This window comes from Protopterus annectens, chromosome 13.part0 (genome assembly GCF_019279795.1).
Source record: "Protopterus annectens isolate FY-2018-M chromosome 13.part0, PAN1.0, whole genome shotgun sequence".
NCBI classification, from domain to species: Eukaryota; Metazoa; Chordata; order Ceratodontiformes; family Protopteridae; genus Protopterus; species Protopterus annectens.
The window spans coordinates 626,751,143-626,778,360 of NC_056747.1; the positions used below are offsets into that span (position 1 = coordinate 626,751,143).

At 40.8% G+C, this 27,218-nt stretch overlaps 1 protein-coding gene across 1 annotated transcript in view; it reads right to left on the minus strand.

Annotated features, from left to right (window-relative positions):
- VPS53 (VPS53 subunit of GARP complex) overlaps positions 1-27,218 on the minus strand; it is a 1,983,995-nt gene that overhangs the window by 80,242 nt on the left and 1,876,535 nt on the right. The window contains exon 20 of the mRNA XM_044054290.1: positions 17,518-17,655. Coding sequence (XP_043910225.1) covers positions 17,518-17,655 — 138 coding nt within the window. The remainder of the gene's footprint in view (positions 1-17,517; positions 17,656-27,218) is intronic.

The following is a 27,218-nucleotide window of genomic DNA, read 5'->3' on the forward strand; positions in this document are numbered from 1 at the left end:
ATTTGCTTTATTCAGGACTGTATTGTAGTTTCTGAGTTCCCCGGACCTTTCTGTGTTAGAGGGAAGCCTCTCAGCTTATCAGTGGGAGTGGTAAGCACTGAGTTATTTGCAGTCGAGTCTCCTGCATCCGTTTCTGTGGCTAAGCACTAGATAGACTATCTACCTCAAGAGTAGTGGTTTCTAGCTCCCTTTCAACTTTCTAAGCCCATATTTGCAAGGGTTTGCATGCGGTGCAGCACCACTAAACTAGGGTAAACTATTGCTGGTGCCAGAAAGTCTGCTCTTCAAATTTTCCCTTGCATCTTGCTAGTTTTCTTCTCTCTTGCATTTAACCTGCTTATTCGCCTAGCTCTTCATCTGGGTTCTTGTAGCAGTTATTGCAGCACACAAGTGCTAACAGCACTAAACGTCTTATAAGGAAACAGCTCAAGTACTTATTAATAATGACCATCCCTCCTCTATGTCTAAAGGTCAGTTCCCTGTGCTTTCTCCTATTAACCTAGTGAACTTGGGCATTCTGAGGCGGTGTAGCAACTGCGTCATGTACACAAAAAAATCTCTCCTCTTACCTCCCAATATGCAGACTTGTGAGAGATGCACTTATATATCCAAATTGGAAGCCATGCACTCTCAAGCCAAGATCGGAATAGCTGGTCAAGAGGAGAAGGTCAACACCTGCACCAAACCACATGGAACACACAGCCCTCCAGAACACCCACCATCACAGCTCTCACATAAAAACACAAACCACACACCCACCTTTGTGGAGGCTCTCAATAGAAATCTACCCAAACAGTAGAGACCTCCAAATCAGAAATGCACTTGACCACCACATCACAGCACAAATCATAAGGCACATAGTTCACCTACACAGTGTGCCCCTGAATCTAAGCCCCTAAGGCAAAACAGCTTGCCCAAAACACTAATCATAGGTGACTCGATAGTGAGGCACACTGATGTCCCACTCACTAGGTTGAATAAGGAGAAGGTAACAGTCAGCTGTCTGTCAGGTGCCAGGATCCAACCCACAACACATGCACTCAGGTCACTCCACAACAAGTATGACTTTGTCATTGTCCGTGTGGGTGTGAATGACCTGAGATGTACCTCCCTGGACTACATGAGAAGAGACATGGAAGAGCTCTCGGACTATGTGGCCCAGGCAGGTATGACCCTAACCCTGAGCAGCATCCTACCGTCGCCCAGAATTATACCACAGTACAAGCAGAAAATGATTGACTTCAACAATTGGCTAAGTTTCTGGTGTCATTCTAAGGGGATCTAGTATCTGCCTGCTTGGGATGACACGATTGACAGACCTCGATGCTTTGCCAGAGATGGCCTGCATCTGTCACACCTAGGTTTCTGGATACTGGCTAAGGCTCTTGTCACCCCTATAGTGCCTTTTTTAGGAGTGTTCCAAAGACCACATTACCACCTAACAGCTATAAATAAATGCAATATGAGGCTCATGCTGCTCAATGCTAGACGTCTAACTCTCAAGATGCACTCGCTCAAAGCACTCCTCAAAATGGAGAACATCAACATTTGTGCTGTAACGGATACCTGGTTTAAAACAGTAGAATGCACCCCTGTGCTACCAAGCTATAACTCATTCCACACCTTTTGGCCCCAGAACATGGATCGAAGCTCCAAAGGTGGTGGCATCCCCAGATTCATAAAGGATATGCACACCTCCAGACTAGTAGCCCAGCATAACGCATCGGAGATAACTTCAGGTACAACTAACAGTGGGTAAGATGACGATTCAGGTTGTAGCCTGCTATAGGTCCCCAACCATGTCCCAAGACTCTCATTCCACGTTCCTAAGCACCAACTACCTCTCCATCAACTAGGAAATCTACTCATGCACCAATACACTTGCCCAATGCTTCCCGGAATTCATTAATTCCAATGCGCTGGACCAGCTCATTCTTACCTCCACTAGAGGAAGCAACATTCTTGACCTGCTTATTGCTAACATGGGCAACCATCGCTCAACACCAATAGTCAATTCCTCCCTGGTTAAATCCGACCACAAACTAATTACCATGGAAATCCACATCTCACCCACAACACCAGCAAAGGTAACCACCAAGAAAAACTTCTCCAAAGCTGACTTTGGGCTCCTAAAAACAGAGGTGGATAACTTCACGGCACCCATGCAAATGAAAAATAGGTGCATGACCACCAAATCATACACCAATGCACTGTACAAACACGTACATAAATGCGTGGAAACAGCCATATCCAACCGAACCAAGACACTCTCCTCCAAAAAAAGGAAGCCAATATGGTGGTCCTCTGCCATTAACAAACTCTACAACAGAAGGAAGAAACTGTTGCAAAAAAATGTGAAGTTCCAAGACTGGAAAAAACTCCCTTATTAGCCTCAACAAAAAGTTGAGATCCCTCATCAAAACTTCCAAAGCTAGCTATGAAGGCAGAATTGCGGCAAACACTAAAAACAGCCACAAAGCCTTCTACAGTTATTTCAAGAATCTCCACGGCAATACCCAGATTTGCTCTGAGTTACTGCACAATGATACCTCCTATACTGAGCCAACAGATATTGCCAACATACTGGCCGAGGGAGTCACTGCCAACTTTACCCCCCCCCCCCCAAAGGACGAATCACAATACCGGAAGAATGTCAGGCACCCAGCATTACTGCAGCACAGTTTAAAGCTGCATTGTCCAAGGTCAAGAATACAGCTTCCATGGTACCCAACAATATACCTGGCTGTGTTCTACATAAACTACAAAGTGAACTGGCACCACACCTGTGTGTCCTCTTCAATCACAGCCTCACCTCAGGCTTTGTCCCTACAGAATGGCGCACTGCTACAGTCATCCCTCTCCTTAAAGGGGGAGTGACTACAGACACTGGGAATTATCACCCCATTAGCCTGACAAGTTTGATATGTAAAGCTATGGTGCACATCATCATGGACCTAATTAACAAGGATATAGGGAATTTCCAAACTCTGGATCCCACGCAATTTTCTTTTGTGAAGGGTAGATCATGCCTGCTCAACCTGGTTGACTTCTTTGATTTAGTCACCAGAGCTGTGGATGAGGGCAAGTCAGTTCATACAGCCTACCTCGATCTGGCCAAGGCCTTTGATACCATTCCCCACTCAGGAATTATTGATAAACTCACCAAACTAGGCATCAACCCCTATATCACTAGGTGGGTTGCAAATTGGCTCACAGAACCCACAGTGTGAAAGTAGCAGACTCAAAGTCAGACTGTCGACCAGTCACGAGTGGAGTCCACGGGATTCAGTCCTGGGTCCTCTCCTGTTTGGCATCTACTTCTCAGAAGTCCAAGATAAAATGATGGGACTCTGGCTGACCAAATTCACTGACAATTGCAAGCTGGGAGCCATTAACTCCTCAAGTGATGTAGACATCCTACAGAAAGGCCTCATCAAGACCAATGACTGGTGTCAAAACCATGGCCTTGAGCTTAATGCCAAAAATGCATTGTCATTCCCTTTGGGAAAAACTCAGTTCCCACTAATTACCACATTGATGGTAGCCCACTGAACACTGAAGGTGTTATAAGAGATCTGGGGACACAGGCTGACAGCAACCTCTCCTTCGACCACCACATTGCCAATGTGGTCAGAAAGCCCTATGTGGCACATCTCATTACTAAGTATTTTGCATCCAGGAAGAAAGAAGTCATTGTCTCCCTCTACTCTTCTCTCATTAGACCAATCATCGAGTACAATGCCCCGTTTGGCATGTACCTCACTAAACACCTGCAACAACTGGAGAGGCTGCAAAAGTACCTCACAAAGAGGATCCTAGGCCTTAAACACTTGTCCTATATGGACAGACTCAAAAAACTCCAACTATTGTGGGGATGGGGGGTGGGAGGGATATGGATTTCCAGGGTAATTAGTTTGTGGTTGGATCTAACCAAGGAGGAGTTGACTACTGGTGTAGAGAAACGGTCACCCATGTTAGTAATGACTAGGTCAAGGATGTTGCTACCTCTAGTGGGAGTAAGAATGAGCTGGTCCAGAGCACTGGAATTAATGAATTCCAGGAAACATTGGGCAAGTGTACTGGTACAGGAGTAGTTCTCCCAGTTAATGGAGGGGTAGCTGAAGTCACCCAGTATCAGTGTGTTAGGTTGGACCCTAATATTCCCCAGGGTGCTCAAGAATGTGGAGTGCGAGTCTTGGGACATGGTTTGGGACCTAACAGCAGGCAATGACCTGAATCACTGTCTTACCCAATGTTAACTGCACCTGAAGTATCTTTGATGCGTTATGTTGGGCTACCAGTCTGGAGGTGTGTACATCGTTTATGAATATGGAAACAGCACCACCTTTGGAGCTTCGGTCCAAGTTCTGGGGCCGAAAGGTGTGGAATGAGTTATAGCCTGGTAGTGCAGGGGTGCTTTCTGCTGCCTTGAACCAGGTCTCTATTACAGCACAAATGTCGATGTTCTCCATTTTAAGGAGTGCTTCGAGCGAGTGCATTTTGAGATTTAGACTTCTAGCGTTGGGCAGCATGCCCCTCAGATTGCATTTGTTTGTAGCTGTTACGGTGGTAATTTGGTCTTTGGAACACTGCTTAAAAAAGGCACTGTAGTGTGGCAAGAGCCTTGGCATCCGGAATCCCATAGGTGATGAATGCAGGCCATCTCTGGCAAAACATCGAAGTCTGTCAATCATGTCATCCCAAGCAGACAGATACTGGATCCCCTTAGAATGACACCAGAAACTTAGCCAATTGTTGAAATCAATTATTTTCTGATTGTACTGTGGTATCATTCTGGGTGATGGTAGGAGGCTGCTCAGGGCTAGGGTCTACCTGCCTGAGCAAGAGCTCCTCCATGTCTCTTTTCATGTAGTCCAGGAAGGTACGTGTCAGGTCATTCACACCCACATGTACAATGATAGAGTCACATTTGTACCTGTTGTTGAGGGGCTTAAGTGCGTGCGTTATATGGTGGAGCCTCACACCTGACAGGCAGCTGACTGTTACTTTCTCCTTATTCAACCTAGTGAGTGGAACATCAGTGTGCCTCACACACAAGTCACCTATGACTAGTGTGTTGGGCATGCTGTTTTGCCTTAGGGGCTTTGGTTGAGTGGCACACTGTTTAGGAGAGTTATGAGTCTCATGATTAGTGTTCTGTTGTGGTGGTCGAGTGCATTTCTGCCTTGGAGGTCTCTGCTGTTTGGGTAAATTTTTATTGAGAGCCTCCACGAAGCTGGGTGTGTGGTTTGTGTTTTTATGTGAAGGCAGTGCTGGTATGTGTTCTGGAGGGCTGTGTGTTCCATGTGGTGTGGTGCAAGTGCTGACCTTCTCCTCTTGACCAGCTATTCCGGTCTTGGCTGAACAGTACGTTTATTCTCAGAATATTTTGATTCAAGTAAATTGGTGATTAAAATCTCTGATTATGTATTATGCAGAGCCTTAGATACACGTATGAAAATAAAGGGATGAATTTATGTCCCCTTGGAATGTGTCATAATTTCAACTACTCAAAGAGAAAGTCCTTCTGTTGTAAATTAAACCTTAAACATTTTGACAAATTTCCATTAAAGTTTTTACCTTCTGATTGTAACCATACTATTACCCTGCAGTTAAGCTTCTCAAAAATTCAGTTATTGCTGAACTGCACAATTAAATAAAATAAAAACGGGTGAAGATCATTTGTTGCCAAGGGAAACAAAGGTGCTGCTTGGGTTGAAAAAAATCACTGATATCATTATTCAGGCAGATAAGCATGGAGCAACAGCTGTCATGAATACATCTGACTATGACCTAGAGAGTACAAATATTTGAATGACACTAACTACCATCTACCGCTGACAGATGGCCCACTGATTAAACTGCAGTTTACTGATTTGGGGGTTATTTCAGTACAACAATGTAAGGAGCTCACTGCTATTCCCACACCTCAGTCATTTCAGACCTTGCCCAAAATATAATAATCATTACATAATCTCCCTGTCACACCACTGTTTTGGGTAAAGGCCCTTTCCTTCAACCTACATCTGATTTTTTTTGTAATTACCTTTAAGACAATTTTTACCTTTTATCAAAACCAGGTTACAAAATATTACTGATTTTTTGAGAGCTTTGAATGGGTTTCGGGTATCAAAGGGAGGTTTCATGTGCACCCCTGACATACAAGCTTTGTGAACTAATATCCTTCATGACCAGGGTCTAAAGGCAGTGAAATACTGGCTGACAGTTACACATATACACTTTTAAATATGATTTTATTGTACAGCTGGTAGAGAATATTCTACTTTTACAACTGAGAACTACAATGGGAGCTTATTTTCCTCATTACATGCTGGCCTTTTCATGGGTCTGTTTGAGGAACTATACATCCATGATGCATCCAATATTTTTTCACCATCGCATAGTGAGATGGCAGAGAAGGTCTAAGGCCAACTGGACCCTTTTGACCCAAAAGGGTTCTTTTCCATCAAGGGGCCCACACCAGGCTATGACAGAGTCATTATGCATTGCGTGTCCCAGAGATTTTCCTGAGAGACATTTTCCTACTGGCAATTTCGCTCCCACAGTAGCTATAAGGTCCTGACAGTGGAGTGCACAACACTTCCTCTCATGCTTGCACTAGTGACTAGTCCTGTATTTTTTTGTAACTGCAGCTTCACGCCTCTTGTATGGCTTATACTGTTAGCTGCTCACACCTCCCGTAGTGGTCAATTGCTGCTGCTGCGTGCTCAACAGGGTTTTCAATCCCAAACTGATCAGATTAACCATCTGATTTTTTTGTACTGCTCCAGTTACTGTTTCAAAAGATAACAAGAATAAGCTTAATCTGAAGACTGATCGAAAGGTACTGTGTTTTCTCTTGCTTCTCTTGCGAACATCGGGTATATGATTGATTGATAATGAACACAATTACAAGAAATAACTGTGGGATAGACAGTCTCAAACAGTATGAAAATAAACACTAGTAATCATAAAAATAAGTACACAACACAATTTCTGATCACTTAGACTTGTGAAAGAGTTACCAATTTAACAGTGTGGCAGCGACATGCATGTTGCAGTGACAAATAGAAGCAAAATAGATCCATTTAAGTTAAACACAAGGTGTGTGTGCTACATGACAGGGGGCAGAGGTGCAGAGAAAAAATTATTCACTTGGCTAAAAGTGAAAAGCAGTAATAGAATCACTTTGAAACAAATGAACTGCAGGGTATATCACAGTTTCAGAGTCAAATATATAATAGGGAAAAACAGAAACTTAAACCTAGAAAAATGTTGGATTGGATTGGGGAGGAGTATTGGGGAAAGTGTATTACAGAAAGCTGAACTCACTCTATGGCTTTTGCCATGTTCTCCCATCTCCCTACATCCACATAGGTTTCCTTCAGGCATTCTGAAATCCTCCCATATGCCAGAATAATGCTTAGTGACTACTCTAAATTACCCTTGCATGTAATCCTTATTGTTGTGCTTGTGACCTATGATTTTATGAGCCCTGACACTTCAAATACTAAAAAATAAATAAATTAAATTGTGAATCAAACAAGAAATGTTGAATGCCAAAACATGCTGTTATACCTGTAAAGCTTTTTATTTTGACCCCACACCCATGCTACCTATACATATAAGCTCTGAAAATGTGGCTTATTTTCATCCCAAACCCTTGCTACCTATACATACTAGTTCTGAGATTGCTGTATCTCAGGATTAAGGGGATACTCCAAGATACCACAATTTCAGACTTAGTATATACTCCACCGAATGTACCTTAATTTCTATTATGTTGAGATATCAGTTATGGTCCTCCTCAGGGATCACACATTGTTTACATTTATCTTTGACTTTTCAAAAAACATTCTACATTCTTACTGAACTGGATATAAAATTAACATTTTAAATTGGGACAGGATCTACGACATAGTGTGCTGGAGGAAAGTTAGAGTGAATGTTAAGGCATGACATTAAATGGAAGCAGCACTAGGGGAAAGAGTTAAGAATAGGAATGATGGAGGGGACAATGTATAAAAAGGGCAGTGAAGAATACTGTTATATTAAGCTGTTTACATATTCCAAGAAAGGGCAGTTTTTGCTTATTCTAGTGATTTATAAGCAGGATATGGAACATAACAGAACAGAAGAAAATTACTATGCTAAAATATTTATATAATGCCAAAACATAATCATCTGTATAAAATTAACAGTATAAACAGATGAAATTGCTACACTAAATCATTCAAGCAAGTCTAAAACAGTATCATCTGTATAAAATTAATAGTATACTATTTAATGCTTTAGAGTTTGGAATGGCAGTATGTAAACTGCACTGATCATGTCAAAAGAATGCAGACCTGCAAAATCCAAAAGCATATCAGCAGAGAAACCGATCGTAGTGACTACTCTCCATGATTTCTCTCAGAAAAAAAAAGCTTTCTTACAGTATGCAATTAAACTGCTCAAATGTTTATTTCCTAACCATTTTACATTTTAAGACACAATCAAAACCAACATCTGTAAAATGTAAATACTGACATAAAACCTACATAAAAGGCTAACTGTATGTATAAAAAGTACTATTTAAAAAAGCTGTCAATATTATCTATCTTGATTAATACATTTGTCAAAAAGGTGATATTTATGGGCCCTGTGGAAGAGAGACAATTGAGAGTGTGGTATGAAGCAGATAGCCTAGGAACACTAACTTCTAGTTAGGAATCAGATTGGACTTGGGAATGTTCAAAGAAATAACTAGGTATTTGCAAAGATGAAGAAAGCGCAGCCAGGAGCCAGTCATCTAAGCAGGGAAATATCTTGTACCCCTGAAGTTAAAGGTGAGTTGTTATGATGGCCATACATTTGGTGAAAAAGCTGGGGAGGGGGGCTGTGGTGAGACCAAATGGCAGAGCTCTGAATTAGTAAAGACTGGATCCTCTTAAATCTCCTGAACTCCTCTCCTATCTCTCTTAATGCAGCATTTACCTGATTGAGTGGGACATCTGGCAATGGGAACTGGGATGGGGTGGAACTTCCAAAAATTAAATGTAATAGCCACTGAGTCTAGGAAGAGGGAGAGACAGACTACCTTCAGAGAGGAGTAGTAGGGCTGACATTCAGGGGTTCTGGGGCCTCCTGTCAGATAAAGGCCCATGATACCTCTTGTTTTGCAGACTTCCTCAGTCTCTGGGCCTGCATAGGTTAGAGGGGCCACTTTTGCCACATCTGCTTCTGACTGAGGTAGATTCAAAATGATGTCCTGACTTCCAAAACCAGAGAGAATGAGGACCTTTTTGGTTTCTACTATAAGATCACTGAAGGGCCTAGACTAAACAAAAGATAATATAAAAACTGAGAAAATGGAAGCTTTGTTATATGCATATGGACAGTAAGAGACAAGCAGTTAAAATTTTTTTAGTCCCATTAGTCTTATACACAGGTCAGGCAAATTTTTATCAACCAGAAGAGAAGTTGCGGATAGCAATTAATAAAGAGCTGAATGACTATCTGGGAGGGGAAGATGGCCAGAGTCAAGTGGGATAAGCGGACTCTTCCAGCAGAACAGGGCAGTTTGGGATTACCTGATTTGAAGGGGTATTTCTGAGCTACACAGTTAAGGCTTCTACACACAGCACAATCAGAAAACTGTAATTCAAAGTAAAAAGGGATGATGATGAAACTGGGGGGAGCTCAAGAAACAAGGAGAGATTGGGATTTTGGATGCAGGTCTTTAAAGAGAATAACAATAATCATACAGAATATTATATCTAAAAAGTAGCAGAACGTATCCTAATAACTAAGCCAACATGGGAATGGAGAAAGGAGATTCTGCCAATAGGGATGACTGAAATTAGGGATACAGACAACACACAAGAATGGCCTGGATTTTTTTGGAGAAATCTGGCAACGGAACCAAGGTATTGGGAGCAAATAACTAGAGAGGTAAAGATGATAGAATGGGAAGACGCCAAGAATTAATCTGGACTGCAGGTTAGAGATTGCCTTCCCTATCAAGGATTCATATCAGAGTACAGGCAAAAAGAAATAAATAGGGGAATTCTAAAAGAAAGGCCAGCACTGGCAGAATTGATAGTAGAATCTAGAACAAAAGCTGCCATTAAAAAGGGAATAAGTAGTACAGCATATAAAATATTGCATGATAACTATAAGAATCAGTCAGAGGAGTTGAGAGAGAATTGGGAAGAAAGATTTGATAAGCAATTCACAAAAAAAACAATGGGAGGATATATGTATGCCTCCCAAATAAGCAACAAAACCTAGAAGACTTAGGATTTTTGTCTGGAAATATTTACAGTGATATTTTTATACCCCAAGTAGACTCCAGAGAATTTTTCCTATGGTAGACAGCAAATGTTGGAGGTGTGACAGGGGAGAGAGAGAGGTAATTGGGAACATATTTTCTGGGAGTGCGGTGAGTTGGTGGACTTTAAGGATTCCCTGTAGGATGCAGTCAGAGATGCTGGGTGGACAGACTGGTGTGACAAGGGAGATGATTTTTTGAGCTATGATACAGAGTCGGAATTGCCTACACATGGTAAGGCCTTGCCGTGTCTAATTATGGTGGCTGCCAAAAAAAGCAATTACTAGAAAATGGAAATCAAAATCTAAACCAACTATACCAGGAGTAGTGAATAGAGTAACAGAGATAAAACAACTGGAACAGAGATCTTTAGAAAAAGGGTAGGGGCAAACTACACAGAAAAAAATGGGAATTGTGGGAGCAATACATACAGAGGAAGAATGAGGTTTAAAAGAAGGCAGTATGTAAATGAGGTGTATAATGTTTGCTGAAAATGATTGGGTAGAATATAAGCGCTGAATAATGTTTACAACAGGGAGTGTGTCAGTATGGTTTGTGATGTAAAATGGCTTGCAACTAGGATTGTGTGGTTTTTTTCATTTATATAAATTTATGATTGTTTATGTTGTACGTAATGGTTTAATAAAGACGTTTCTTGTTTAAAAAAATGGCAGGAATTAAATAATTTATGTAATGTTGCTTAGGTTATATGATACATAGCGATAGATGTGAAGTATAATGTTTGTAAACGTGAACTTGTTAACACACTGATTACCTTTATATAAATGTAAATTTACCTATGTCACAAGTGATAATTCAATAAAGGTGTTAAACAAAAAAAAGAAAGATCACTGAGGGGCCTAAGAATCCTACAGCATACAAAGTCCTGGCACCTCTGCTCATTCTTTTGCAACTTTTCTTTCACCAATGAGCTAAACAAGGATAACCCTTCAAACACAGCATTCATTAAGGACACTTTGAAAAGGTGTAACCAAACCCAATCAAGCTTCAGCATTATGGTGAAAAGGGCCATAATTAAGGAAGGTCTTAACTGAAAAAGTACAGTAAAGGACTTACAAGAGCAATTTGTGAAACACAACAGTGGTATTGGTTCTACTAAGGCAAAAACTGTGGTAAAAGAAATGACAAAGGGAAGGGCTGCTCCTTCCTTTATGGACAATTCTCTGACAGTATCAAAGAAAGCTGGTCAGCCAAAGTAAAAGGCATAATGTGAAGAAGGCCGATTGGGAAGCTAGCTTGCAAGTGCCTCAAGGCTATGGCTTCTCCAGCTGCCCTGACCATTTCCATCTGCCACATTATGCATTAGACACATGAAGAGGTTCATAATGCTGGACATGGTGGTCAAAGAGATTATGGGATCAATCTAAAAAAAAAAAAATATTACCAAATGGGTAAAGTGTGTATATATGGGTGTGTGCATATATGCAAACATTCCATATTATCAAATAGTCATTAGATTAAGCATTTTTAATGCTGGCGGAAGCAATCATATAACTGCTTCTGCTGCCATTACTTTGTGGGAGACTGTGAAAGAACAAGGAGATGGAATGTGCCTTTTCCCATTGTTGTGTGATCTAGGAGTTGGCATATATAATTAGCAAGGGGTGTGAAATGCAGCCACCACATCGGGGTATAAGGGTTTATTTCCCTGCCAAAAATTAAAGTTGCTTTTTTAAGTTTCTAGTCTTTAAAATAAATATTTTGCTGCTTGCTTTTTTGCTACTTCGATGTTATGATGTATATACACACTCACTCACACACACACACTGGTAATACCCCATTTCTTGACAGGAGGTATATAATCTAATTGTGAAGAGAAAATTAGATATGAGTCAGTAATGCAGTAACAAGTAAAGTGATACATGACCCAGCAAACTAAGCAGCAGAAATGCTGTTTTACTGAAGAGTTCTGGACATCTCAGAAAGTTAACAGTCACCACAATTTGATGAAATAAACCTGTCCTGAAAGCTGAAACAACCCTCGAAGTCAGAGAAAATTTGATAAACTGCAATTGTCAGTAATATTCAATGTGCTATAATTGTTTCCTGATGAGCAATGATGACAGTATGTTCTTGTTCCAAAGCTGGATGGTCTAGTAATCTGCTGAAGCCTTCAACGGGTCTAGTAATCTGCTGAAGCCTTCAACGGGTCTAGTAATCTGCTGAAGCCTTCAACGGGTCTAGTAATCTGCTGAAGCCTTCAACAGTCTAGTAATCCGCTGAAGCCTTCAACAAATGGATACCAGCTAAGTAGCACATAACTGTTTATACTTGATATGTCTTTCCAGGCCACTTTGGCAACAGGCTGTTGGGTGTTATATACCTAACACAAATGTGACCTCCTGATTTCTGTCATTTACAAAGAGACAGACTTCTGAAACAAAAAACTGCTGACCTCCTGGTTTCCCCACCTCTCTGAGGTATACAGCTGCCTCCCTGCCTTCCGCCTACATGCCAAACAGTTTATCAAAATAAAAGAGAATTTTTGTAACTTCTGTTTTTTTCTCCACAGAGAACATACAACTGCAAAGCCACACATTGCAATACATGAAAGATTCTGCTAACTTACTTTGTGAATCCAACCACTGAACGTAACTGTTAAGTCAGCCTTTAAGTAATTATCCAGGTTGCTAAGCAGGTTTCTTTTTGTGATCTTATAAACAATTGGCCATACTAAGCAGCAGCGTATGCTTTGTGTCTGAATCAGAAAACCTGGGATTACTTACTACTGGTCTTTCCATTTCTTACCAAGTAAGCTGGCTATGTGGCTGGTGACACACACAGCCATAGCTAAACAGCTAGATCTTGTCCCATATATCTAAGCACTTCCTTTGAGTGCAGTGTATGAAAATGACAGAAATGTCATGGGCAGTTCTGAGATGTTGCATGTTAATGCTCCAAAAATTCATGGGGCATTTGCAGTCCACCATTCAGCAATGTATAGTACTGCACCTGGGGTCTTTTGTGTGTGTTTCAGTGTCAGCTTAATGAACAGTGGCAGAGTACTGGCATAGCAGGTGGCTTTGTCAGAATAAACATTCCACCATCTACTTCTTTCTTTTTCTGTCAACACCTGAATCCCCACTAGCAGGCCAACAATCCAAAACAAGTTCTCAAAGGATGTGGGGCGTGCCCTTAAATCGATGAGGACTTTCTGTTTTCACATACACTAAAAAATCCACCATAGTAATTTGTTTAAACAGAGAAATCCATTCCTTACAATTTGTTCAAAAATATTTTTACTGAATTACTGCTCAATTCTCAGTTTTTCAATTTTTGGGAAAAAGTTTATTCAGTTTTTGACTCATTACTGTGACTATTCCATCCAACAGTGACTTTCTATCTGCTGGGAACATGAACTGGAAGCAAAGCCCTAGCCAGGGCAGGGCAAACAGAGTGGTTTTTCCAGACACAACCAATTAGGGAGTGTGATGAGCATCTTTGCAAAGGTGTCGCTCACTCTCTTGCTGGAAGTGCAAGCATCCTCAGAATGTATTTAAATGACCATGATCATGTGATCACAACTACTTAAATACATAAATGATGATGACAGGAAGCAGCTATTATGTATGACTATAGTAGCTGTTAGTGTGTTCACACATTGACTTCCCCTTAAAGCAAAGAGTACTTACATTCCTCATTCTGAAGAAGGTATGGGCCTCTTCAAAACTGATTACATGTATAGATCTGCAATTTTAGGGACTGCACACATATCTGCTGACATAATCAGATCCAAACATAATAAAAGTTTTGAAATGTGAAGAGAACAAGTGTAAGATAGCCTCCTTTATTAATTTAGCAGAAGCATATCGGTATCAAGCAGGAATGGAAATCAATCCAGACCTGATCACAAATGGTTTCTCATCCAGATCCAAGGAGGTGATTGTGCCCCTTTACTCCTCACTCATTAGGCCCATAATAGAGTACAATGCCCCATTTGGGATGTACCTCACTAGACACCTGCAACAACTAGAAAGACCACAGAAGTACCTCACTAAGAGGATTAAGGGCCTTAAACAATTACCCTATGAAGCACGACTAAAAAAGCTCCAGCTCTTCTCACTCGCTTACCGTCTTCTCAGAGGTGACCTATGTCTGACCTATAGGACCACGTCAAACCCTGAACTAATGGACATGCTTCACCTCAAAAAACGAGATCCCTCAGAATCACTCGTTCTAGCGACTTGAACCTATGTACAACAATAAACAGGACATGCTGGAGGGATAGATTCCTGTCCCAGCGACTCCCCGTACTCTGGAATAGAATCCCAATCCATATTCGACAGAGCTCCTCTCTGACCCTTTTCAAGCGAAATCTTGATGAGTGGATGGGTAATTGTAAGTTCTACCCTGGGATCACTTCAGGAGCCCTGTTGACAGAGGCCCAGGTTACTAATCTAATGGGGAGGCGAAAGCCATCACTCTGTGGCTAGGCTTATAAATGCCCATGGGCAGATAGCCTAGTACTTACCTATGAACATGGTGGTGACAGGCAGGAGACTAGGTGGGAAATGGGGTACTCACTCTCTTCTGCTACTGAAGTGCATCTAGTCATTCAAAGGATGTACAGATTACAAATGAAAGCTGTCTGAACATTCTGAAGTGTGCTTTAGATGTTCCCAATCCCTTGGTGTCTAAGATCAACAACACATAAGAGAAGTGATCTACACCAGCTTCTTGCTGACGTGGAAGAGGCTAGTAAGTTCCAAGAATTAGAAAGATAATGACCTGGAAGGCACTGTTAAATAAAGATCCTTTTCTGATGATACTCTGAATGCCTCAACACTTTCAAAAGTGCTTTCAATGACAGATTTCCACAAATCTCTCTGACTGATTTCATGAACCAGGAGCACGGACGCATGGAATTAGCATCCTATAACACCCAAAGCAAAAAAAAGGATACCCAATGTAAGGGATTTCAAAGGTGATAAGATCTTCAGTTCTTCCCTTTGAGAGGATGCATGCTGCAGTAATGACAGCAAAGTTGTCAATATTTTAGGTAGGACATTTTAACAAGGAACTCATTCACAAAAAGTTACGTACCACACCTTTCTAGAAGTCAAAGGGGACTATGGAAGGACAAATGGCTCAAGTTCTAAAAGATTCTCAGGAATTGTGGGGCTTCTTACTCTTTTGTTGTCTCTCCAATGATTCATATGCAACTCCTGAACTGTGTTTTCTGTGCCAGAATGACACGTCTATTTTCCTTTACACAATTTTGCATGATCATATTCTTTTCTAAACCAGACGGTCACTTCTACTGCTTCTTTAGACAGTTTCTCGTGGTCATTGTTATAAAAATACAAGGAATTCTAATTAAACTCCAGGCAGGGTATACAACTGGTTGAAGTCAAGTCAGTAGATGAAGACAACATATATGTCTTGCAAAACCATTTTTAGGAACAAGAAATATATATGAAGGAACTACTGCTGGGAAACCCAATCAAACTTCTGCATTATGGTGAAAAGGGTCATAATTAAGGAAGGTCTTAACTGAAAAAGTACAGTAAAAGACTTACTGACAGCAATTTGTGAAACACACAGCAGTACTGGTTCTACCAAGGCAAACACAGTGGTAAAAGAAATGACAAAGGGAAGGGCTGCTCCTTCCTTTATGGGAAATCCTCTGACAGCATCAAAGAAAGCAGGTCTGCCAAAGTAAAATGCATAATCTGAAGAAGGCTGACTGGGAAGCTAGCTTGCAAGTGCGGCATACTGATGGGAAGTTTTCAGATAATGCATAACCTTGATGACAAATACATTCTGGACTACAGTCTTTGAAACCACCTTGTTTTAACTAGCTAGGGAATGGTGGCCTAGAACAGCTTGCTGGCACAGATGTAAGACTATTGTTGAGGTACTACCGAGCTAGGTTTAGGAACTAAACTGGAAGTAATTAAGAGTTGCAAAGGAGTGCACCTGCACATTGGAGGAACAATTTTCCTTCTACAGAAGGTAGAAAACTGTAATGTTTGCTGGCAGAGGGAAGGAAATTTGCAACCTAACCCCAATTCTGAAAAGAACACAGCAAATATATACAGTGTCAATATTTTTTCTACACATAGTAAGCAATTAGCTTATAAGGAGAGACTACAGAATTCCCCTCTCCACTACTGTCCAACCACTCTACAAGAACTAATTAGGAAAGGGAATAAAATTCCTATTTCCAACTTCTCTGGTATAAAATTCCTATTTCCAACTTCTCTGGTTCTCTAAGGCAAATTCTGCTACTACATTCCACCCATCAGTCCAGTTGCAGACAGGAAAAAGGATGAGAGTCAACAAGTGAGAAAAATGAGGTGTTCATCTTATTGCAGCCAAGAAAAAGGTCGCAATAATTACCTATACCTAAAATACCTATACCTAGATGTATAGGGTTCCTATGATAATCTCAAACTTGTAAAAGTTCAAATGTCACATGGTTGACACCATATGATCAAACCTTTACAAGTTCGAAGGTTAAAACAAATGGCTTTGTACGGCGCAGAATAGGAAGATTTCCCTTTTCTGCACTGAAGTGCGATCTCGGAGTTGGTATATTTAAGTAGTGGAGGTGTGGGGGGCTTGCCCCCTGCTCAGAGCGTTTAGGTAAGTTTTTCTTTTTCTTTTTTCTTTTATATTTGATGTTTCAAACGTCACTTATATGGTGTCGATCATATGAGGTTCGAAGTTTTGAAATTTCGAGTATATAACATAGACACGATGTATATAGCTATATACATTTTAAAAAGTCCATTCCAGAAGCCAGTTGGTAGCATGCTGGCTATGTTGTTGGGGGCAGATAATGGTTAAGATGTTGTGATACTGGCAGGAATTGGGAAGTACTGGTGCTGACAAAATCCCTTATTTCAGGCTACTATTTACCTTGCTAGAAGCACTGATGGCACTACATGATGTTACACAAATTTCACAGCTTTACTTATACAGCAGATTAGAGAAGTAGATCCTGGAACCCATAGGCGAGGATGAATTGCTCACAAATACATTCTTTCAGTGCCATCTACTAGACACTCAAATAAGCCACTTCCAGGATGCTATCAGACAAATTCTATACCCCTCCTCAAAGTTGAACAGTGGGCTCAATCCAAGCTCCTACATGCCAACACAGTAACAGGTCAGTCTTTGTGCAGTAATGTACTTCTCAGTCACCACATTACTAAAACAACTTAGAAGACAATACCAACCTTTAGTATCATTTCAGCACGAGTCATGCCTTTCACAACAATCTTTGTATAGCTGGCAGGAGCCTTTCGCAGCACCTGGGACCCAACTGAAGGAAGATCCAAGAGAACAGTCTTCAGGGAATGAGTGTCCAAGAGCAGCTGAAACAGAAAAAAAGAATCCATCTCTAGTTACAACATTAAGGATTTACACTAACAAAAGGCTAATTGTTACACAAAGGTGAGCTACCTTTACAACAAATGACAGAAGTTAACAAAAAACATACTGTATTAACAAACATTCCCTTATTTATTCTTTCTTTGTAGTGCCTAGGCACCACACAAAGACAAAAGTGAGATCAAATCAGCACAGAATTTTGACATTAACAAAGCAACAGCACAGTTAAAATATTAGATTATTTTGTTAAAACGGTTGCAATTAATTAAAAATAGACTCTTTCCATGAACTCAGTGTGTCTTAAAAAGGTGGTATTTTAATGTTGTCCCCGTAGTTCCCTAATTTTTTTTTTTTTGGAAATACATTCGTATTCCCTCTGAACTCATCTAACAAACACACAAAACTACATGTATAAGAACAGACCAACTTGCTGATATCCTTAATAAAGTTCAAGCAAATACCCTCAGAAAGCCCTAGCTTCAAACCTGCCTTCTCATTTGGTTTATTTCTAGGACTTCTAATCTGTCCATATGTGTGTGTGTGTATTTGTATATATATATATATATATATATATATATATATATATATATATATATATATATATATATATATATATTTATATTTCCATTTATTTATCTCTATTTGTTAACTGGGTTAAAGTACTGAACTACATAGTCCATTTTCAGACTCAGCCTGAGAGCAGTGTCTGGTTAAGCAGAAGAACGGAGACTGAGGGAATTAAAGCCAGTACTAGAGGAAGCAGCAGCGTTGTTGCCTCACAGCAAGAGGTTCTCCCGTTCGATTCTCGGCTGGAGTGCCTTCTGTGTGGTGTCTGCATGTCCTCCCCATGGTTGGGTGGGCATTCCAAAAAGATGCGTAAATGGGCGTGCCTTAGTTGAAGGTTGAACGTCGTGCTGGCACCTCGGCGTTCGTCAAAATCTACTGCCAATCATTAGCGGACCTGAGTTCCACTGTTGCGACCCCTAACTGGGAAAAGCTGAAAGACAACAACTAGAGGAAGCAGCTCATTAAAAGTTCATAGATTTAACTGCCTATGCTAACTGCCATTTTTCATTGTTGGTCTTGTGTGATCTTATGATTTCTGATGTGGACTGATCCCAATCGGTTTAACATACTTTGCAAACCATACAGCACATTCCTACTGTTGTCATTTTAATCTGCAAACAGCTGTATTGCTTTTGTTATCTGCTTATTAACCATGTATGAACTATGATTGTCATTCACGCATTGTCTGAAAATTGTCAACATTGATCAGTGCACTACCCTGGTAAAACAAAGTGAATAAAAGGTAACCTGGTTAGCCTGTTGGCGTTCGGCAGTCAGGCTGGTCAGAGCTGGGACCAGAAAAATATGAATCTAGAAAGTGAAGTGCAACTCCCAAGCAATGTAGCACAACACTATGCTTTAAAGCTCTTGCAACTTCCCTGTCTGGCATATCCTACCTCTGATTGAAATGCCATGGATTTTCTCTAATTTTCTGCTTCATCTCTACTTTCAGAGGGTATGCAAATATACATCAAAATATTGCATTTTTCCGTGCTTGGCAGCAGTTTGTGAACTGTTAAGTTGCTGAAAAACAGTATTGTGTGACAACATAAAACAAAATACATATACAATGTACAGTGAACAGTTTGCACTCAGAATCGTCTTGTTGAGCAAATTGTCAGGAAAGGCTGCACAGCAAAGCTCTTATCAAGGAAATAGGAATACTTTGAAAAAAGCCACCTCAAAGGTAGTAATGATCATTCAGATGATGTATTTCAGCACTAAGGGTTTTCTAGAAATTCCTAAGCAATGCTTTGAGAGGCACAAGCTTAACTCCAAACTCCAGAGGACCTTCTCCTGTGTGCCTGGGAAGGGTAGGGACATGGAGTCAAAACAGACCCCTTTCATGACCACAACAGACAAGTCAATGAGCAGGAGATATAACTCTAAGCTGGGTGGCACTTATCATTAAGACGATGTTGGACACCAGTGGTGAGGAGAGCTTTCAGGTCACAAAAAGAGACATTTAGGACAATATTAGCAAGGGGACAGGACTCCAGATCTGACTGGCAGGTATTGTCAAACCAGGAAGGCAGCAGTCGTGGCAACAGCCAAAGTGATAGAGTGTTGCAGCAGTCTGGTAGGCATATGAGACAATAACTTTCAGATGGCTCCAAACAAGCTCTGGCAAACCATCTGGTGACTCAGTACATGGCAGCTTTGAGTAAGAGGGGAGAAATACTGAGCTTGATTCAAGATATTATCAAGAAAAGAAAAACTCCTACATGGAGTAGACATATCCTCATCAGAGGAGGCACTGCCAGAAGCAGTTGATGGGAATGGATCCCATTCCTGCAGATGTGGTCATTGTGACAAATCAGTTCGTCTGTGGCACAGCTATGAAAGTAGATGATATTTGTCTGGAAATATTAAAAGCACTGGCCTATCATGGTAAAGGTGGCTTTTTAATGTTCATGGAAGGCTAGGAGAATCTGACAAATTAGTGGTCCTCTTTTCAAAAAGAGAGACTGGATGGCTTATTCTAGTAATACAGGGATCATGCTGCTAAACCATTGTGGAAAAGCCTGTACTAAGATGCTGGAAAGGGTATTTCATTAAATACTTAAGGATCGTTTTCAGAAGAAGCAATAGAGATAGAGTCCTGGACATTGTATAGTGGATCATATCTTGGTCCTTGCACAAACAATGGAGACATCATGGGAGAATGGTAGTGCTGTCTACATATGTTTTGTGGACCTGAAGAACGTCTATGACCATATGCCACAAAACCAAGTGAGAAGTTGCATGACAGGCTGCATGTCTTGAATCTGAAAAGCTTATACTGTTGTAGCATCTATCACAATACATTCTGAAATACATGGTCACACACATTCTTCAGGTCCACAAACAAATACATTCAAGGTGAGTGTACCACTCACTAAGGGTGTTTTATCTTCCCCTTCTGTTTATTGTTTTCATAGATGGGATATCAAACCACAAAGATTATCCAGCACAGGGGTGTGAGGGCTGCATCTTTGCTTGCTTTTACTGACTAGGTTCTCTTAACCTTAAGTGACTGATCCCCAGTGTCTAGTGGAGTGATTTGATTTTGTGTGTGAAGTGAATGTAATGAAAATCAACACCTAATCAGAGGTCATGGTGTTCTTGTGGAATAAAACAAATTGCTTGCTGCAGGTACAGAAAGCAGAGCAGCAGTCTCAAGGTGGGAATGTTTCATACCTTAGGGTTTTGTTCATAACAAGACAAACTAGAAGGGGATTTTATTATCGAAGCGGAGTACTGATCTCAGCAGACCACTTCAGACTCAGTCCATGGAAGAAAATGAAAATACAACAATTAACAAAGCAGTCAACTGTATTAGATCAATAACAAAAATCATTCAATTAATTATGAACTGATACTACGGTGACGCACCACAATGTAAAATTCTGGAACGCTATTACAGGCATAAAGGTTTCTATGCTGCCATATTTACTTTATCTACAAGTATTTGTGGTGTAAGTTATGACAATGAAGGAAGAAAGGTGTATTGAGGAAAAAAGGCAGCAGAGTGGTACAGTGGAAGTATGTTGAGCCCACAACCCAGAAGTCAATGAAGTGAAGCCATCCTTTATTTTGCAACCTGCAGAAACTTAATATCAGACTACTCTGCATTTATTCTGCTTCATCACTTCTTCTTCTTTCGGCTTTTCCCAGTTAGAGGTTGCCACAGCAGATCACCTGTCCGCTCATGATTGGCAGTGGAGTTTTATGGTGTTGAGTTGCCAGCCCGGCACCCAGCCTTCCACAGAAGGCACACGCACGCACTCAGTCTAGGGCCAATTTAGACTGTCCAATTTACCTACAGCATATCTTTGGGATGTGGGAGGAAACTGGAGCACCCAGAGGAAACCCACACAAACACAGGGAGGACATGCAAACTCTGCACAGAAGGCACCCCAGCCGAGGATCGAACCAGAGAACCTCTTGCTGTGAGGCAACAACGCTAACCACTGCACCACCGCTGCCGCCCATTCTGCTTCACCACTAAACAAGCACATTCATGTTCCTTCTAGAATCTTAATGACCAGCAGTATAGCACATAGGATAAAGACAATGAAACACTACTGAGCTTTGCCCACTAGCCCTGGCTTTGATTCTCTTAGTTTCCAGGGTTCTATTCCCCAGTGTGGAGCAGTTACTCCTTACTCCCCTTCACAAGGGTAGCCCTTTTATAGATGCAAATAATTATAGGCCTTAACAACCTTACATGCAAAGCCATGGGATGTCTCAAAGCAGAACTGATTTATGAAGATATAGACAACTTAACTGATTTAGACCATGTTGTTTGATTTTGAGAAGAGCAGGTCATGTCTCCTGAACTTAGTAAACTTTTTTGTAAAAGTTGAAGAAGCTTGGACAGTGGTCACTCCATGCATACTGCTTATCTTGATCAAACCAAAGCTTTTCACACCATCCTCTGTGTTGGTATTATTGAAAAATTAAACAATGTAAATCCCTACACTGTCAGCTGGACTGCAAAATGGCTGTCCAACAGATCACAAGTTGTGAAAATTGTTGATATCCTCACTGAATGTAAAACTGTAACCACTGAGGTACCACATGGATCAGTGCTAGGCCCTTTAAAGTTTGACATTTATTTTGAAAACATTTAAGCCAATGGACCAGAAGGGTGCTGGATCAAATATGTTGATGACTGGAAGCTGGGCACTGCTATCCATGGATACTAAACTGCTTCAAAAGGCTTAGAATATGTACACACCTGGTGTACAGAAAACAAACTCAATCTAAATGCAACACAGTAGCATTTGGCAAAAAGGCAGCTTCCATTTTACATGTTATCAGTGGTACTCATCTTCAGACAAATACAGTCAGACACACCTAGGTACCTAAGTAAGCAACTTTCTCTCTCTCTCTCTCTGTCTCTCTCATTCAGTCATCATGGTTTAACCATAGTCAGGAAATTCTTCTATCTGGCTCAATTAATTTCCAGGGAGAATATCTTCAAGATACAAATGGGTAGTTCAATAAAGACATGACTTTGATTACCTTAGTAAAGATACAATGAGGGTTCTCAAGCTGGGTCATATGCTTAGTCAGGTACATACCGAGGGGGCCATTACACTCTGTTATGGGCTTGATGAGGAAAAACTAGACAGGAATAGTGACTTCTTTAGATCTGGAAGAAATATCCCTCATGACACATCAGGAAAGGTAAAAGGACTTCCTAACAGTAGTGGATAGTGAACAAAGGATAGTCTGCTGTCAGCAAAAGTGCATAGGTCCCTAATGGCTGAGTTAAATTTCAAAGTTGTGTCACCTATGTGGTAGGTACATATGGGTTGCCAATTTGCCTAAGAACATAATACTGCATTTCTCGGCATTAAGTTTTAGACTGCCATCCAGACACGACTTCCTGGTGCACCTCATGAAGAATTTGGAATCAGATGGGGAGTTAATGACGACTTCAAGTTTGCAGTCATCTGCAAACTTGGTCAGCCACAGGCTCTTGATGTCAGCCTTGACATCAAAGAAGTAAATACCAAAGACCAATCCCTAGGAGCTACTCTTTTCGAAGACAGAATGCCTCCCACATTAATACATTAGGTTCTGGCAGTTAGCTAGTTTGCTACTCAGCAGGTAAGACAGAGGTTTACATTTAGTTTGATTAGCTTGTCAGTAACGCCAGAATGTGGGACACAGCGTCAAAGATCTTGACTAGGTCCAGGTAGGCAGTGTGAACTGATATGCCAGTGTCTTAATGCATCAGTGACATGTTCAAAGATGCCTATCAGCTTCAGGACGCATGATCTGTCTTTAGCATACCTAAACTGGCTTGAGTCCAGGGTTTGTAGACTGCCTACATCCTTGTTAATAACATGATGTCTGCTGAACTCAATTTATTTTATGCTGCATTCAGGAAAAGTTAAATGATCTGGAGATGCAACAAAGCTTCCCAAAGGGCATTTCAATAGTTACATATGCTCAACAGTTTGTGACTAAGTGTTATTTGCAATGGATTTCAAATTCATTGAGAAGACACAAACCCAGTTATAGACACATACAATCAATGTATGTAATTATAGCCTACTTATGTTTTGTTGCATCTTCTCAAGTTAAGGAAAATACAGCATATGTAGCTAAAAAGTGATGATGCAGGAGTTATAATTGTAAGTGGAGTTTCCAGCTGAGTTTGTATGTCAAGTGAGTTCTTAATCAGAGTAATTCATTAAAGGTCTCCATTGAATGCATGACAATGTAGCTATCTGCAGAATCCTCTTAGGAACCTATTTATGCTGCATTACTATTTTAATTTGCAGCGTAGTTGATTAATTAAGGCTTTTCACTTTGGTTAGTAAAAATAAAGGGGGTGTGGGAAAAATCATATTCACAAAAAAGTTTACTGTGTACAGTTAAACAGGTGTTGTTAATGGTGTTCATAGAATTTTGTGTGAAAAGAAGTGTATGGCAAACAGTGGATGATTTAGTATTGCAGCAGAGTGGGACTGATGATGCATGTAACCTCTTTGTGACTATACATCACATAACCTTCGAGAACCTGTGCTGGAATCCAGTATTTTTGTAAGGGTTATACAATTTAACTTTACATTTTAGGTGGCTGTTTAGTTTAGATTTAGGATTTATATTTTGGTTTACAACGGATGTTTTCTATTTGTTTCTGTTTATTACTGGTTAGACTGGCTATTCATGACATTCTTACTTATTTTTTTAATGTTTTTGATGGAGTGGATTTAGATCAAACATAGTTTTAAACTGCAGTTACTAACAAACAGCAGCAACTCCTAAATGCTTTATCCCATGCATGGGTTCCCACAAATTATCCGGCATTGATCCCAGTTACTCTCACCAGGGTTCATATATAATTATTGACCACTGGATGGGTAAGGCCAATCTAACACCAAATGGTATAGGTTAATTCAAGCACAAGTTAAAATGGCCCTGCAAGGCAGCTAGCCTAATATTTACCTATGATAGTTTTGGAGTTTGTCTTTTTATGACATGTAATTTGAAGGAGTTTGCATCAATGATTAGCTGTAGATAACTCATTCATGTTTACTACTGTATGCAAATACTACAGAATTAAAAGGACACACTTTGAAACTTAAAGTCTAAGTTGCCAAAATCACTGGTTTACATCAAGCACAGGTGTTTGGCATAGCAAACACCACTTCTTCAATAGTACAAAGTGGATAGTGCTATTTCTTATAGCTTTATTAAGATTGTGTACATCTACACAACTACACATTGTATCTGCTAACATAACAGTAATCACGATGTTAACCCTTTCAGTTAACATACTCATATGCTCCATAGGGCTCCTGTCCATAATTCTACTTCTCAAAGCTGCTGTAACTTTTTCCTGCAGCACTCACCCATGGTAACAATACAGGATATATCTGAATAGGATGAGCACCTAATACACAGTTTAAATAAGTGAACAAATTTTCATGTTTCTTAAGCAAATTACCCATCTACACACTTCCTAATCCACATGGTAAATGTGCAGTCACGCTGCAAATTATTTTCCCCATGCCAAGCAGACATGTCAAATCACCAAAAAGTGATGAAGCATTTTCTGTTATCATCTATATGGAACTAAATCTTATAATTCTTACTCTAATACTCGCGTGCCCATTTCATATCACGAGGAATGAAAAGGCCAAATGGATTAAAACAGTTCAATGACCTGGCTGCTTTAAGGACTAAGAAGAGAAAGAAAAGTTGTACAAAATCTTACCATAACCATAGATGTCCTTTCTCCTCACTGCTGCAGTATTCTTCACTTGAGGGATATACCCGCCACATAGTGCCTCAAAGTTGGCCAGTATACAAAAGACTTTTACCACTGTAGGGTACATGGTACATCTGGTGTAGGCTGCAGTTGTACATAGGCCATAAAACAGACATACGCATGTACTAGCCTCAAAACTGAATGCCCCAGGAGGAAAGGCTGACTAAGGATTAAGTGGTGTGTGCATCCAGGAAAGATAGGAGTCAGGTGAGGAAGGCAAGACGGATAGAATACAGCAGCAGTGAAGAGAAGGACATCTATGGTTATGGAAAGATTTTACACAACTTTTCTAAGTTCTTCTATTCACTTGCTGTAGTATTCTTCACATGACAGAGAGTACCAAAGTTCAAGAGGGAAGGGAGAAGGCAGGAGTACAGGAGCTTTCAATGAAGCCATGGAGAATAGCTATGGCAAAACCAGTTCTGGATCTGGAGATAGAATCCAGATTGTAATGTTTGGTGAAGGTATGTTTGGTAGACCAGGTGGTTGCTTCAAGAATGGGACTATTATCCAGACCTTTAAAGAAAGCCTTGGAAGAAGCCATGGCTCTGGTAGAGTGGGCCTTTACAGAAGAGGAAAGAGTTCTTCCATGGTTAGTGCAACAAAAGGAGTTGGTTTTGGAGATCCAGGACAACATGGTCTGCTTTGCAACAGGGAGACCCAGCACCATGGGATGGAAATTAATGAAGAGCTGGTCAGATTTCCTTAAGGGTTTAGTCTTGCCCAGGTCGAACCACAGCTGTCTGTGAACATCCAAGAAATGTAGGATCCTCTCAATGCAGTTTTGTGGGGTGGGGAAGAATGTGGGGAGCTGGATGGACTGGTTAAGAGAGAGAGTTCATTGACCCCTTTCGCCATAAAGGATGGGTTAGCCCTCACAGACACCCTGTCCTTATGGATGACTAGAAAGGGGGGAATGGCCATTAGGGCTTGGAGTTCTGACACCCTTCTAGCCAAAGTCAAGGCAACCAGCAAGACTGTTTTCCAGGTGCAATGTTTGAGGAAAGCAAATGCTGCTGGTTCAAAGAGGGGCAGAGTCAATTTCTCTAGTATAAAGTTGAAGGTCTCAGGAAGGAGGGATGCGTTTCCTGGGAGGTCTAATGTGGAGGATACCTTTAAGGAACTGCTTCACCTTCAACCTGGAGGTGAGAGGGGGATATGCAGATATGGCTGATGTGTGGGCTTTGACCTTTGAATAAGCCATGCTAGCACTGAGCAACTCACACAAGTAGGATTAAACCACTGGAATATCTACAGTTAATGTATTTTGATCCTTAAATTGACACCATAATGAAAATCTTTTCCATTTGGAAACCTATGATTTGCAAGTGTTGGGTTTTCTGGCCTCCTACAAAACCCTGAGCATGTCTTTAGAAAAAAAGGTCTCTGAAAGGAATAAGAACCCTATCACCCACAAAATGAAGTGAAGAGTAGATAGGTGAGGGTGAACAAGGGATCCTTTGCTCTGTCTGAGAAGGTCCAGTCTGTGGGGTAACTTGTAGTGATGGCCCTGGTCTAACTGAAGGAGAAGGGGAAACCAGTGTTGATCTGGCAAAAGGTAACCACTAGCAAGATTTTTGGTTGGTCCTGCCTGATTTTGAGCAGGACTTTCGGTATTAGGGGAAGGGGAGGGAATGCTTAGAGAAGGGCTCTGGCACAAAATCTTGGATGTTGCCTGTTCAGAGGGAAGGCAAAAAGGTCTACTTT